General features: G+C 49.9%; 1 protein-coding gene across 6 annotated transcripts in view; it reads left to right on the top strand.

Annotated features, from left to right (window-relative positions):
• kmt2cb (lysine (K)-specific methyltransferase 2Cb) overlaps window positions 1-15919 on the top strand; it is an 82345-nt gene that overhangs the window by 10226 nt on the left and 56200 nt on the right. For all 6 annotated transcript variants that reach the window (XM_042703790.1, XM_042703792.1, XM_042703791.1 and 3 more), the window contains exons 3-7: window positions 4283-4371; window positions 6327-6471; window positions 8754-8939; window positions 15266-15357; window positions 15578-15687. In XM_042703790.1, the coding sequence (XP_042559724.1) occupies window positions 4283-4371; window positions 6327-6471; window positions 8754-8939; window positions 15266-15357; window positions 15578-15687 (622 nt within the window). The remainder of the gene's footprint in view (window positions 1-4282; window positions 4372-6326; window positions 6472-8753; window positions 8940-15265; window positions 15358-15577; window positions 15688-15919) is intronic.

Below are 15919 nucleotides of genomic sequence, written 5' to 3' on the forward strand. Positions count from 1 at the left end.
AGGGTGTTCTTAAGTACTAACCATGCAAGGTGCCCAAACTTTTCCTTTTTATATTGAAGCTGTTAAAGATGTAAATAAAGAAATGCCTTCTTTAACCTCTTTAAATTCAGGTCATGTTTTACTCGCTTAGCTATTCACAGTAACATACATTTTGACCAGGGGTGCCCATACCTCTAGTATAGAGCCTCATACCGCCAACCCTTTCTCCAGACATGACAAGAGATTGTCTGAGAAGAGTTATGCATTTTTAATCCACTGTCTACTAGCAAGCCACCACAGAACCACTTCTAACTGCAGCAGTGTTCAGCCATATTTTTATTCTGTTTTTTTTGTAACTGTTATTGTGTTTTCAGTTTACAGTTTACATCAAAATGTTCTCTTACGAAGGAAAGTAGGTACCATTCTGGGTTGTAAAACTCGCATTTATTGAAATTAAATCCCAGTCCTTTTGGTGTGCACCTGACTATACATTTTCTATTTATATGACTGCATATGTCCCACAGAGGGTTGTCCTCTGGTGCAATCGGAACTGAAATGGGTGTGTTTGGTGACTGGCGGTTAAATCTCTAGGGTGTGCTAGACTGACAAGCTCTGGCAGTGAGGAGTTCTACTTCTGCTGCATTATGGGATATGATGTCAGTGGGTTCAAACAGCAAGCGCTTATGGTACTCACTCTCTTTGTTCATTTCTAAATCAGAGATTTTGGACACTAAACCTTTTTAAAAAAATTAAATAAAAATGGCCACTATTTCTATCGCTTTGCTTGTGAAGAGATTGTTTACCTACTTTTGAGAAGTTGAAGTATGCTTTGCCATTATAATGCTCTTTCTTTTCAATGTGTCGCTTCTTCGGCTGTAATTAGAAGGCTGCCCCCATTTTCAAGGGCTGGGTCTTGTTGGTTATCTGGCGGAGGAAGTCATTTGGAGGGAGGGGTGGGCTGGCATCAGGCAGATTGTGATTTCTCCTCTCTAGTGGCATTGATAATTACCCCTCCCTCTCCTTTGCCACCCCACACCCATCATCTTTACCCCCAGAGGCCTGTTTGCTCTCGCCTGCCTCTCGTTTACACACGCCACTTAGCCGGCTAACTCTGGATGTTGCTGTTCAATTTGTTTCCCCGACAATCATCACCTTGATGAAGTGATACTATGATACGGTTTGGGAGTGCCCTGGTGGGATTCCTGGCGTTGATGTTTTTTTTTTTTTTTTTCTACTTCGGGCGTGCGTGTGTGCATGTGCGTGTGTCTCTCAGTGTGTGGATGGGTAGATATTCAAATGTTTCTCGTAATTGTTACCTGGTCTTTATGGTCCTAATCTAGCGGTCATATCGAAGTTGAACCTCCACTTGTGAACCACGGCGGTATTTAGGCCTAAACTACGCTATTTAGAGCCCGGCTCCATGCTTCTCCACCTTGCATTGTTTGGTTCTACAACCTCACAGGAGAAATGATTTGCCTTGTCATGCCAACAGCCATCATACGTCACCTGCATCGCACGCTCTGAGTGATTGATCGTACATCCCGTGACGTCGTCTGTAGATGCGGACAAGCAACGTTGACTCATTAGCTGCAGAGACACAGTGCAGAGGAGGAGGAGGAGGAGGAGGAGGAGGAGGAGAGAGTGGTAGGGTGAAAGAAAAGCGATTTTGGATAGAAAGGATGTTGCCTTCGATGTTCCTCTCCTCCAGCAGAAGGCTGGTGGTCAGTCGCTGGGAGCAAAGCAAAGCTGCTGAATGAGTGGGGGTGCTTTGTGGGGGCGGGGGCGGGGGCGGGGTGGGGGGCGTTGGTGAGCAGCGGGAGTGAGAATGAGGCGGCCATGTGAGGAGGCCGCGAGGCAGCACGGTGGGAGGTGGACATTTGAGTCGGCGCGGCGCTCCTCCCGACCGAGCCAGAGTTCACAAATCAAAATAAACCCACAGCGGTGGCAGGCCCACTGTTCACCAGCCAGCTGAGGAGAGCCCTCCCTTACCCCTCTCAACACACACACACACACACACACGCACACACACGCACACACACACACACGCACACACACATGCACGCACACACACACATGCACATGCACGCACACACACACACACATGCACGCACACATGCGCACACACACACACACACACACACACACACGCACAAATGCACACACACACACACAGGCACACACACACACACACGCATGCACACACGCACGCACACACACACACACACACGCATGCACACACACACACACACGCATGCACACACACACACACACGCACACACACCCCAGACAGTGTGCAGTCTGCTCAGGCCCGACCTGCTTCAAAGGCACTATGCTGTAACCCCAAGGTTTACTATGCGTGACTAGACATGCGCTTTAGCAGTTATGTAGGCCATCTGCTCAGTTCATGGGTAAGAGTTGTTGAATATTCGATAGGCTGATGTTTTGTAAGGCGTTTTGTCCAATTGCCAATGCCGATATATGCGCATTTGATTTCATTGAAGAGAACCTCAACTTCTCTTGAGCTTAAGTTAACTTTTACTCTTATTGTGGCCCGTTTCCACGGTGGGCTGAAACCCCGGTGTCTGGGGGAAGGCCTCAGATGGCCATGGCCCAAACAGCCTCAGTTCGGTTGCCGCTAGGCAGTTCTAGAATGAAATACAACTCGACAATAAAACGGAAGACATTTTAAAACAGATAGGTGGCTTTAGTTTAGGTTGCTTAGCAATGAAAATGACTTCCCTGATGGCAAAAGGCCAGTTGACCCCCGTTGGCCCACTGGAGGCAGAGCTGCCGGCCAGCTTGCCTTTTGCTCATCATTTTTCGGGAGGTCCGCTGGTGACTTGCAGCCAACCGTTTTGCCTCTCGAGAGCAGACCAGAAGTGGCACACCACCAGTGGGGTGCTGACCGAAATCCGATATATATGGACTGATTCATGCTTGCTATCAGGGTTGGCCAGAATTTGTAATTAAAAACTATCTAATGGATAAATCAAAACGATTAAAGAATCAAGGACACGACATGAATTTCATGACACGTTCAAATGTTGTTTCCATGTTCCCAATGACCGCTAATGACGACATGACAGTTACATAGCAAGCGTTGTTTACATGTTTCATGCGTTGATGTTCTCGGTCATACAACTCTTAATGGAAACGGAAGGCCGAGGCTATTAACCAGTGCATCAACTCGAGGAAAAGCCTCTGGCTTCCTACAGGGGAAAAGGCCATCGATGTCCAGATATCCGTTGAAATCCACTAATATGAGGGGCAGCAGTGAGGAGCTTCTCTTGGGTGACTGGTGCTTTACAAACTTGTCTCCGGCAGTCATAATAGACATTTAGCATCGTTCATAGTTACCTTATCAGCCAGCCGCATCAGCAGATATCTTCATATCTACACAACGCTCCAAAATCACTAAAGATCTTTTAAAAAAAAAAAAAATCACAGCATGTTTTGATCAGATTAGTACATTTCCATATTACGGTAACTTGCAAAACTTCTTTTTTTCAATCTTTTTTTTCAAGCATCGGAGGTGGCTGAAAGTGCTAATGCACCTTAGGTGCTCTGCTTTTTTTTTTTCTGCTGTCCTTGTTTGTGATGTTGCACATAAACATTACAAATGTTTCAAGCATATATGTGTGCGTATTGGAAAGGTGATGAGCTCTGTCAGATGGTGACACGAGATAACTGATTGTTGCTTCGGAACTCCTCCACAGAAGGTCCAGAGAAGTGCTTGTAATGAAACACTTCTCCCTGTCTTGTTCATAAACGATGTTCATATACATTTACATTACATTTAGTCATTTAGCAGAAGCTTTTATCCAAAGCCACTTTCATATGTGCGACTTACAATGTATACACATTTTACATTTACACTGATGGCACACTGCACATCAGAAGCAATTAGGGGTTGAGTGTCTTGCTCAAGGACGCTTCGACAGGGAATTGAACTAGCAACATTCTGATTACTAAACGACTTCTCTACCTCCTGTACCACTGTCGCCCCATATATAGTGTCACGCACCCCCATATATAGTGTCACGCACACACATCCATCCACCCTGATAGTGCTAGCTCAGCCTAGCTCAACCCAGCCCAACCCTCTCAGCCCTGGGCATCAAGACCAACTGGCAGCTGTGACCGTATTCAACTGGTTCATGATCAGCTCCCTACTGAGCTATTGAGCATTGTCCCGACAATAATTATTTATCCTTATCCCTCTCTCTCTCTCTCTCTCTCTCTCTCTCTCTCTCTCTCTCTCTCTCTCTCTCTCCCTTCTCTACTCTATCTTTCTCTCTGTCAGGTGTCGAGGCCGTGGCAGGGCAGTGTTGGAGGATGATGAGATGGTGGAGGCCACAGAGTCGGCTGAACCCACAGCCAATCAGGAGATAGGTGAGTCTCTCCCGCCCTCTCTATTTCTCTCTCTCTCTCTCTCTCTCTCTCTCTCTCTCTCTCTCTCTCTCTCTCTCTCTCTCTATTTCTCTCTCTCTTTCTTTCTGTCTCTCTCTCTCTTTGTATTTCTCTCTCTTTCTTTCTGTCTCTCTCTCTCTCTCTCTATTTCTCTTTCTTTTTTTCTGTCTCTCTCTCTCTCTCTCTCTCTCTCTCTATCTCTCTATCTCTCTATTTCTCTCTGTCTATTTCTCTCTCTCGCTCTCTATTTTTCTCTATTTCTCTTGCTCTCTCTCTCTCGCTCTCTCGCTCTGCTCCATTATCTCCCTCCTGTTCGTCCTCCAGCTCTCGGGCTGCTGGAGCGTTTCACATGTGGGGCCCTTCCCGATAATGGGTGCTGGTGGTGAAGAGTGGCAGGCCTGTCTCGCCCTCGGAGCCTCCATAGTCTCAGCCCTTAGCCAGTGTGTCTGGCAGCCAGTGAGCAGGACTGGGAGCTGATGAGGTGTTTTTGCCCCACATGTCCCACACTCCACCTGGCTCCACTTGTGAGGTGGAATCGAAAGGCTTTAACTTTAGCCACAAGGCTGCCCCTGGCTTTTCCCCAGTGCTCCATTTCTCCCTCTCTGTTTCTCTCTCTCTCTCTCCCTCTCCCTCTCTCTGTTTCTCTCTCTCTCTCTCTCTCTCTCTCTCTCTCTCTCTCTCCCTCTCCCTCTCTCTGTTTCTCTCTCTCTCTCTCTCTCTCTCTCTCTCTCTCTCTCTCTCTCTCCATTGCTCCTGGCAGTGTGATTTTAGGTCGAGTTTGAAGAGAGTGGGCTTGGTAATGCACTCTAAAAGCTTTTTTTTAAATCCCTTCTCTACGCTCCCCTCATACGCAGTCATGTCCATTTTTGCCATTCCCAACTGACACGTCACGTGAGCGGCGATAACTCCACGACTGTCAGGAAGGAATCCCCTCACAGCTCCAGATTCCGCGGCAACTGTGTGTCTGGACTAGATATATCTGCTGACCCCTGTTGTCATTACGGTCACCATTGATATTTTTTCTGCTGAAAAGGAAATAAAAGCGTACTCTGCCTGTGCTCTAGGGCGGGTGAAGTCATTGACACGACTGTCTTGAAATAACGATTTTTGCTTTCCCAGATGAATACAGATAAAGTGTGTGTCATGAAGTGTGAAAGTGATACTGTAGATGGGCAGTGATTGAGTCAAATGAACCCCATCAGCCTAGTTGACACCACTGCCAGTAACGTCAATGTCAATACGTCCATTTCAGTTTTAAAACTTCTCGTCACTTCATTTGGTGCCAGTTTTAGGAACACACTTTAGCTTCGAACCCAAGTCTCCACCATCTGACAAAAACAGTGCTGTTTGTTAAAGCACCTCTGCCCCTCCCATTCATAGTAGCATCACGTTTTTTAACTCAATATTGCAGCACATACAAAAACTCTGACCCTGAAGTTTTGGTAAAATTGCTCACAAAGCGTCCTTTCTTGATTAAGTCAAATGGCTGCTTCATTGTCCCCGTGCCCGTGAAGGAGTCACGTCCGCTCCATGAGCATTTTAGGGGCGGCCATTTTCCCTTGTGTCCCTTTCCCTTTGTTCGCGCTGTTTGTGCGTGGCTGTGTTTTAGGACCACTAACATTTTAAAGGAAGGTATGTGTTAGAAATATGGAGTAGAACATTTAGAAAATAGTTTGAGTCACTTGGAACATTTTCAGTGGTTGGAACGACCAGTGTCGTGATTAATAGACTTTGACACCTGAGTCTTAAACTGCACCTGCTCCCCCCTCTCTGTCTCCCTGTCTCCCTCCATCCTTCTCTCTCTCTCTCTCCCTCTCTGTCTCCCTCTCTCCCTCTCTCTCTCTCCCCCTCTCTCTCTCTCTCTCCCTCTCTCCCTCTCTCCCTCTCTCTCTCTCTCTCTCTCTCTCTCTCTCTGTCTCTCTGTCTCTGTCTCTCAGAGCCAAAAGAGCATCAGGAGATGGGTGAGGATGCCATGTTGGCGGCAGGTGATGGAGAGGGGAAGGACAGTCCCGCCTTCCCCCTGAACCAGACAGAGGAGGCAGCGGCACCATCAGCCTCTGCCTCAGGAGTAACCAAAAGCAGGTCAGACAAGCACTCATCCATGACAATCTGCTGAGTCACTTGTGTGTGTGTGTGTTTTGTGTGTGTGTTTTTTTTGTGTGTGTGTGTGTGAGTGTGCAATATAAGTTCGAGTTTGTACTTTCATTTGTTGTGTGTGTATGTGTGTGTGTGTGTGTGGGGGTGGGGGGTGTTGAAAGAGAATATATGTGTGTTTGCGAGAGTGTTCTTATGGCTCAACTCTAGCCAGCACATTAACAGTAATAGTGGTAGGGTGAATAACAAGCGCTCAACTGCCAGCACAGGCGATGCCGTTAGGACCGAGTGTGAAAGTCTGCAGACATTCCTCACTTGTTTTGAATAGAACAGCCCTGTTCACCACTCTGAGTAGAACAGAACAGCCTCGTTCACCACTCTGAGTAGAATAGAATAGCCCCGTTCACCACTCTGAGTAGAATAGAACAGCCCCGTTCACCACTCTGAGTAGAATAGAACAGCCCCGTTCACCACTCCGAGTAGAATAGAATAGCCCCGTTCACCACTCCGAGTAGAATAGAACAGCCCCGTTCACCACTCCGAGTAGAATAGAACAGCCCCGTTCACCACTCTGAGTAGAATAGAATAGCCCCGTTCACCACTCTGAGTAGAACAGCCCAGCCCCGTTCACCACTCTGAGTAGAATAGAACAGCCCCGTTCACCACTCCGAGTAGAATAGAACAGCCCCGTTTACCACTCTGAGTAGAAAGCCTCCGTCCAGCACAGACTGGTTTGGTTGCCCCCCTCCCTTGCATAGTAGATAAGTGAGTCAAGGACTGGAAATGGAGGGGTACACTCGTGGTGCTGTGGGAACCCAGACAGATTTGAGTCTGAGATTGTACTGCAGTGCTTCTCAAGCCTGGCTTTTCAATCATAATTCAGCTTTTGACCAACCTGGCTTTTCAATCATAATTTAGCTCTTGACCAACCTGGCTTTTCAATCCAGTTTCAGCCAATGATTGGTATGGTTGTTCCCCTGTCTTCAGACCTTCTTTTGGTAGAAACACTGTAACTACAGTGTAACTCAGTTGGTAAGTGTACTACTTTTGGGGTCAATTGTGTTAGTCTGGGCATAGTTAACAGTATACTTTTAGTGTTTAGACTGTACTTTGAGTCATATAGAACCCTGTCCTACTGGCGTCGTGTTCCATCATGAACTAGAAGGCCACTCAAGAGAGCGCAATGTAGCGGAAATTAGAAATGATTTGTGAAACCGCAGCGTCCAGGCATGTGCAGGAGACCTAAGCAGTGTGCAGGAGACCTAAGCAGTGGGCAGGTCTGCTGTCGTAAATTGGGGAAGAGGTCCCTGGTGCTTCAAGGAATCGGCTGAAAATGCACAAACCACCATGAACCCCCCCCCCCCCCCCCCCCCCAGTAGTCCACCTTAGTTAGCCCACTGCGTGTGCTCCTCTCAGATGCCACTCCTGTAAAGGTTGCCCATCGATCTCCCTACTAGACACTCCTGTCAGGATGCACTGATTGGGACAGGAGGGGCCACTCATTTGTCAAGAGACTTTATTAGCTGTCTCACTCCTCATCTGCTTAATATATATATATATATTATTTATTTATATTATTTATTTATTTATTTATTTATTTATTCTGTCTGTCTCACATTTTTGCATGACCGAAGAGAATGATGAGCATAGTTTGCAATACTAGACAGTGCTCTCTTGTATGGGGTGCTGTCTGTAATCCTGTTCAGTTTGTGTACGTTTAGCTTGAAAAAAGCACTGCAATATTCAACTGTCACCTTCTCAAACATTTAGAGAGGAATTAATGTGAATTCATGCAATAACCTTTCCCAGAGTAATGTTCTGCGGTAATGCAAAATTGTAAAATAATATGAATGTTACGTGTTAAATGTAAATGTAAATGGTAAATGCTAAATATAAATGTAAATGTTTTATTTGTATAAAATTTGTATAAAATTTGTATAAAAATATAAATGTAAATGTTTTATAAATGTAAATGTTTTTTTTTATATAAATGTAAATGTTTTATTTGTATAAAATTTGTATAAAATTTGTATAAAAATATAAATGTAAATGTTTTATAAATGTAAATGTTTTTTTTTATATAAATGTAAATGTTTTATTCAAGTCAGATTTGAAAACTGAATATTCCAATACAGTCCTCCTTGCTGTTCTTGTTGCTGTTGGTGTAGCATTGTGTGTTTGGCTGCTTGTGCGTGAAGCTTTCTTGACTAGCTTGTGCTTCTGCTGCTAATATTAATTACCTTTATTGTTTGTTTGTTTGTTTTTTGCAGTGAACAGCTCTGTGCCTTCTGTTACTGTGGGGGGCGGAGCCTCTTGGGTCAGGGGGACCTGAGGACGTTTGAGACCACGCCCACTTCCAGCAGCCAGCTAGGAGGCAGCGCGGGGGGCGGCGACGGCGCCGGTGACCCGGACGGTGGGGGCGTCCTGCCGACCGCAGCTCCCAGGGCATCGTCGAGGTAAGCTGATTGGGCCCGGGCCCGGGCGACGCTGTCACATTGCGTTTGCCCGGGATTGGCTGGCGGTGAGGGTGAAATGGGCTGTGATGGCCTCTGCGGCAGTTTAATGAGCTGAGCTAAGTGGCTGCTCCCGCTCACACGGCTGCCAGCCTCCGCACTCAGCACTGCGAGGATGATGCAAAGACTGCAACCAAAAGAGTGCGTCATCCGCGCCTAAAGGTGGTGCGTGTGTGTGTGGGTGGGTGTGTGTGCATATGCACAAGCAATCGTGTGTGTGTTTGTGTGTGTGTGTGTGTGTGTGTGTGTGTTTGTGTGTTTGTGTGTGTGTGTGTGTGTGTGTGTGTGTGTGTGTGTGTGTGTGTGTGTGTGTGTGTGTGTGTGTGTGTGTGTGTGTGTGTGTGTGTGTGTGTGTGTGTGTGTGTGTGTGTGTGTGTGTGTGTGTGTGGATGACGGAGTGGGTCCAGAGGCAGACACACAGGGGCTGTTTACGTCACCGGTGTGTTCACACTGTGTCGGGCTGGTTTGACTCACCAGTTACTCACGACTGATTTGAGAATGTGTCACGTCTGCTCACCCCATTTCCTCAGGTGTGGCCCTTTCCTGCTCAGGCAAGGCCAGGTCAACTTCACGGCCAACAGGCCAAGTGTGCTCCGCAGCCGCTCCATGCTAATCAGTCAGATTGAATCCCCCGGCGTCTCCCTCATCTCCCTCATATGCTCTCCAGATGCCGCTTCCCCGAACCCCCCCGCCCCCAAAGCACCATATCCTTCCTTGTCTCCTCAGAATGGGAGGCAGCAGCATTAGCGTTCACTAATATGCTGGACTGCCACCGTGCAGGAGGGGTTGCACGAGTGTGCAGGGGGGGGTTGCACGAGTGTGCAGGGGGGGCTAGACGAGCGTGCAGGGGGTTGGACTTCTAGTGGGTTTTTCTTACGTTAATTAAAAGACTACGCTGGGGTTGTTTCTCAGCACATGGAGCAAAGCAGAAACTGAATGATATGAAGATAACACCTGGTCTTACCTGACGCAATGGTGAAGTATGGATGATGGAGACAATATATTAACATTACTAACAATTTACAGTAGCCCAAGATGGAAAGTGTTCACGTTGCACGTTTATTTTTATCAACAGTTGGGGGAAAGAAACAAATAAAACCACGCTGCTTCTTGTTTACCATGGGCTGTAATTGGAAACCAAGTGTGTGTGTGCGCGAGAGCCAGCATCACGTGATTAACGAGTACTCGATGTTAGCGTAGAAACTTGAGAATTGCCGTAACTGCTCGGGTACTCGAACGCTCGAGTATTCTGTGCAACCCCTGCTGTGTATTGAGAGCCCCAAACGCCGCTTCTGTAGAGGCCACGTCTGAGCGCAGGCTCTGGCCAGATCAATTAGCGCGCGGCGGCGGCGGCACATTAGCCCTGTGCTGCTGCCCTTTCTCCGAGCGATACGAAGGCCTCGCTCACTCGCTCCACTCTGAGCCTCTGCCAGGCGCACAAAAAAAGACCCTCCCTGTGCTCCCTTGGCCAGCTGCCTAATTTGTCTCGGCTTTTCAGAGCCAATCAAGCATCTCCCGGGGGAAGTGGGCAGGGGTGGGGGTGGGGGTGGGGTGTGTGTGTGTGGGGGGGTGGGGGTTGGGGGGGCGGCGGCGGAGCGGTGACGTAATGCCCCCGTCAAACATGGACTTGGCTGCTTGCCAGCTCGGCCGTGCATTGTCACGGCGGGAGCCGTACGATTGGTTGCTGCGTCTGGATGAGTGCCAGTGAATGTGAAAGTGCGAGAGCAGGAGGGAGAGGGAAAGAGCGAGTGTTCGCAAAAGGGAAGAATAAAATAATACCTTGGGAGACCTTTGTTGAGGACGTGACATGGCAGAATGAGTGGAGCTTAAGACCAGTGTGGGTCATACGTCTGCATGACTGATTGCTGTGCAGCTATTTGAGTGGGTGTGTGAATAGGGTGTAATACAGCGTATCGAATGGGTATGCCCTGCATTGATTCATTAGTAAGGAGATTCTTTGGATTTTTTTTTTTTTTTTCATAAGATGAATTGAACAAAGGATTTGAAGGGTTATTTCATATAGCTTAGCCCAATGTGATGCCACCTCTCCGCACCATTGAGATGTATTGTGTGTGTGTGTGTGTGTGTGTGTGTGTGTGTGTGTGTGTGTGTGTGTGTGTGTGTGTGTGTGTGTGTGTGTGTGTGGGGGTGTCTGGGAGAGCTGGGGAGTTGCTGGCTTTGACTTGGTCTTCCTCACTCTGGTGAAGTTGTCTTTAGACACGTTTGCGCTTGCAGTCATGGCCGTCAACCAGCCGCATAAAATCTGATGGCAACGACATTGACTGACAGCACTGCGAGAACCATGAATTCATGTTGAGGTTAACTTTTGCAGCAGCTACGTATGCATAGGAAATGTCCAAATATTATATATGTGCGTTCTCTTTGCCCTTACAAATATTACCATTTAGTAGCTAAACTCGCCAATGAAGTTTGAATGAAAGCGGTGTGGTGTGTGGTGTGTCCCTGAGTAAGAGTGATGCTTTTTTTTTTCACCTTAAGTTCATATGATCTGAAAAATCCTTCAGGGCCTTTTACCCAAAACCCTGTGTCAGGGGGCGACAGGGCCATTTTGGCTTCTTCTCCACACATACTTCTAGTTCAGTTCCTCTGACTCAGGCTCTCCTCTCCTCTCCTCTTGCCTCCTCACTTGCACTAAGGACCCCGTCGCTAAAGCAACCAGCCTGGATAAGTCTCGGTGCAGAGGATACGTCTGTTATGCCACTGCCATTATCCTAGCCAAACAATGGCAGCTGGTTCTTTGCTCACTTGGAGCCCGTGTGTGTGAGCGCTGTGTGTGTGAGCGCTGTGTGTGTGAGCGCTGTGTGTGTGAGCGCTGTGTGTGTGAGCCCTGTGTGTGTGTGAGCGCTGTGTGTGTGTGTGAGCGCTGTGTGTGTGAGCCCTGTGTGTGAGCACTGTGTGTGAGCGCTGTGTGTGAGCGCGTGTGTGTGAGTGCTGTGTGTGTGTGTGTGAGGCCGTGTGTGTGAGCGCTGTGTGTGTGAGCCTGTGTGTGTGTGAGCGCTGTGTGTGTGACCCCGTGTGTGTGACCCCGTGTGTGTGAGCCCCGTGTGTGTGTGTGAGAGGCCGTGTGTGTGAGCCCTGTGTGTCTGAGCGCTGTGTGTGTGAGCGCTGTGTGTGTGAGCCCCGTGTGTGTGCGCTGTGTGTGAGCGCGTGTGTGTGAGTGCTGTGTGTGTGAGTGAGGCCGTGTGTGTGAGCCCTGTGTGTCTGAGCGCTGTGTGTGTGAGTGCTGTGTGTGTGTGTGAGCCCCGTGTGTGTGAGCCCGTGTGTGTGTGAGCCCTGTGTGTGTGTGAGAACGCTGTGTGTGAGAACGCTGTGTGTGAGAACGCTGTGTGTGAGAACGCTGTGTGTGAGAACGCTGTGTGTGTGAACGCTGTGTGTGTGTGTGAGCGTTGTGTGTGTGTGCTGTGTGTGTGAGTGCTGTGTGTGTGAGCGCTGTGTGTGTGAGCCCCGTGTGTGTGAGCCCTGTGTGTGTGAGCCCTGTGTGTGTGAGCCCTGTGTGTGTGCGCTGTGTGTGTGAGCGCGTGTGTGTGAGTGCTGTGTGTGTGAGTGCTGTGTGTGTGAGTGCTGTGTGTGTGAGCCCCGTGTGTGTGTGAGCCCCGTGTGTGTGTGAGCCCCGTGTGTGTGTGAGCCCGTGTGTGTGTGAGCCCTGTGTGTGTGTGAGAACGCTGTGTGTGTGAGCCCGTGTGAACGCTGTGTGTGTGTGAGCGCTGTGTGAGCTGTGTGTGTGTGAGCTGTGTGTGTGAGCGCTGTGTGAGCTGTGTGTGTGAGCGCTGTGTGAGCTGTGTGTGTGAGCGCTGTGTGTGTGAGCTGTGTGTGTGAGCCCTGTGTGTGTGTGTGTGAGCCCTGTGTGTGTGAGCCCGTGTGTGTGTGTGTGAGCCCCGTGTGTGTGAGCCCTGTGTGTGTGTGAGCCCTGTGTGTGTGTGAGCCCTGTGTGTGTGAGCCCTGTGTGTGTGAGCGCTGTGTGTGAGCGCTGTGTGTGTGAGTGCTGTGTGTGTGAACCTGTGTGTGTGAGCCCCGTGTGTGTGAGCCCCGTGTGTGCTGTGTGTGTGAGCGCTGTGTGAGCTGTGTGTGTGAGCCCGTGTGTGTGTGAGCCCGTGTGTGTGTGAGCCCGCGTGTGTGTGTGAGCCCCGTGTGTGTGTGAGCCCCGTGTGTGTGTGAGCCCCGTGTGTGTGTGAGCCCCGTGTGTGTGTGAGCCCCGTGTGTGTGTGAGCCCCGTGTGTGTGTGAGCCCCGTGTGTGTGTGAGCCCCGTGTGTGTGTGAGCCCCGTGTGTGTGTGAGCCCCGTGTGTGTGTGAGCCCCGTGTGTGTGTGAGCCCCGTGTGTGTGTGAGCCCCGTGTGTGTGAGCCCCGTGTGTGTGAGCCCTGTGTGTGCTGTGTGTGTGAGCGCTGTGTGAGCTGTGTGTGTGAGCGCTGTGTGTGTGAGCTGTGTGTGTGAGCGCTGTGTGTGTGAGCCGGTGTGTGTGTGAGCCCGTGTGTGTGTGTGTGTGTGTGTGTGTGAGAGGCCGTGTGTGTGAGCCCTGTGTGTGTGAGCGCTGTGTGTGTGAGCCCCGTGTGTGTGTGAGACCCGTGTGTGTGTGAGGCCGTGTGTGTGAGCGCCGTGTGTGTGTGAGCCCCGTGTGTGTGTGAGCCCCGTGTGTGTGTGAGCCCCGTGTGTGTGTGAGCCCGTGTGTGTGTGAGCCCTGTGTGTGTGTGAGAACGCTGTGTGTGTGAGCCCGTGTGAACGCTGTGTGTGTGTGAGCGCTGTGTGAGCTGTGTGTGTGAGCTGTGTGTGTGAGCTGTGTGTGTGAGCCTGTGTGTGTGAGCGCTGTGTGTGTGAGCTGTGTGTGTGAGCCTGTGTGTGTGAGCGCTGTGTGTGTGAGCCCCTGTGTGTGTGAGCCCGTGTGTGTGTGAGCCCTGTGTGTGTGTGAGCCTGTGTGAACGCTGTGTGAGCTGTGTGTGTGAGCGCTGTGTGAGCTGTGTGTGTGAGCGCTGTGTGAGCGCTGTGTGAGCTGTGTGTGTGAGCGCTGTGTGTGTGAGCGCTGTGTGTGTGAGCGCTGTGTGTGTGTGAGCGCTGTGTGTGTGAGCGCTGTGTGTGTGTGAGCCCCGTGTGTGTGAGCCCCGTGTGTGTGAGCCCTGTGTGTGTGTGAGAGCGCTGTGTGTGTGAGCCCGTGTGAACGCTGTGTGTGTGTGTGTGTGTGTGAGCCCTGTGTGTGTGTGAACGCTGTGTGTGTGAGCCCGTGTGAATGCTGTGTGTGTGTGAGCCTGTGTGAACGCTGTGTGTGTGAGAACGCTGTGTGTGTGAGCTCGTGTGTGTGTGTGAACGCTGCGTGTGTGTGTGTGAACGCTGCGTGTGTGTGTGAGCCCTGCGTGTGTGTGTGAGCCCTGCGTGTGTGTGTGTGCCCTGCGTGTGTGTGTGTGCCCTGCGTGTGTGTGTGTGCCCTGCGTGTGTGTGTGTGTGCCCTGCGTGTGTGTGTGTGCCCGTGTGTGTGAGAGGCCGTGTGCGTGTGAGTGCTGTGTCTTCTCTGTGTGCGCTGGCGGAAGGACGGACTGAGCTGCTGTGTTGTAATGAGGGTCATCCCTGGGCTGCGATGACGTGCCACTGCAGGCGCTGACATGTCGACACCGAGTCATTTCCCCATAACGGGCTAATCAATCAGTTCAGTCACTCTCCTAATCAATCAGTTCAGTCACTCTCCCCTGTGCGTCCACGGCATACTGATGAGCGGCACGCGGGAAAAGGGGAGGCTTGCATATATATATGGCCTGATGCTTAAATGTGTTTAGCACAGTATGTGAGCACAGTATGTAAGCACAGTATGTAAGCACAGTATGTGAGCACAGTATGTAAGCTAGTGCGCAGCCCGTGCACAGATAGCTTTGGTTTGGACTCGGAACAGGGAGTTTTAAGGACACATGCTTCTATGGGGACTGGAGTAGGGAGCTGAGTTGTGTTGGCTCACTGTATCCCTAGCGGGTGGAGAGCGAGGTTCCTTTTCCGCTCACCTGGAAAGAATGCGTTATTCATATTGTATTACATGTCTGTCTTCAGTTTATTATAAAAATGACGCATTTGAACACGCCACTTTTGCCTGAGTGGATCATCATCATCTGTGGTTTGTGTCCCGTTGAACGTATTCACGCTTCCCATCCATACTAAACACAGCCTCTCACTCTTTGCTATTTTTCATGTCAATGTAACTCACACACACACACTCTCTCTCTCTCTCTCTCTTTCTCTCTCTCTCTCTCTCTCTCTCTCTCTCTCCCCGACAGTGCGGAGGAGGGAGCTGGCAGGTTTTGGGATGAGCTGAGTCACGTTGGCCTCCCTGATAGCACCGATATCCAGACGCTCTTTGATGAGTCAGGTGAGGCACCACGGCATTAATGGGTTCGGCTTCTAAACCCAATGGGGAGGAAATGTGGAATGAGCGAGGCACCTCTGAGATGCCAAACACATAATCATGTCATGACGCAGAGCTAACAGACGGGGGCGTCTATCTCTCTCTCTCTCTCTCTCTCTCTCTCTCTCTCTCTCTCTCTCTCTCTCTCTCTCTCTCTCTCTCTCTCTCTTGTCTGGTGTTGCAGGGCGGTGCTGTGCCCATCAGCGCTGTGCCATGTGGTCGCAGGGCGTGTGCCAGGGCGAAGACCAATCACTGCTCAACGTGGACCAAGCCATCCACTCAGGGAGCACACAGGTGAGGTGGCTCACGCACACACACACACACACACACACACACTGTGATGGAGAAGGCAAGACTTAGCTGTTCATTGTATGAGATCCTTTATACCGCTCACAACACAGGCCTAAAGTCCAGAACCAAAGGCTCTTATCCATACCCAGGGATGTATAAGTCAGCTGTACGTCTGGCACATCTGTGTGGCAGAAGCTCCTCTAAGTGAAGCCATGTGCCGGTGGCAGCCCGCTCC

Source organism: Clupea harengus, chromosome 25 (assembly GCF_900700415.2).
Source record: "Clupea harengus chromosome 25, Ch_v2.0.2, whole genome shotgun sequence".
Lineage (NCBI taxonomy): Eukaryota > Metazoa > Chordata > Actinopteri > Clupeiformes > Clupeidae > Clupea > Clupea harengus.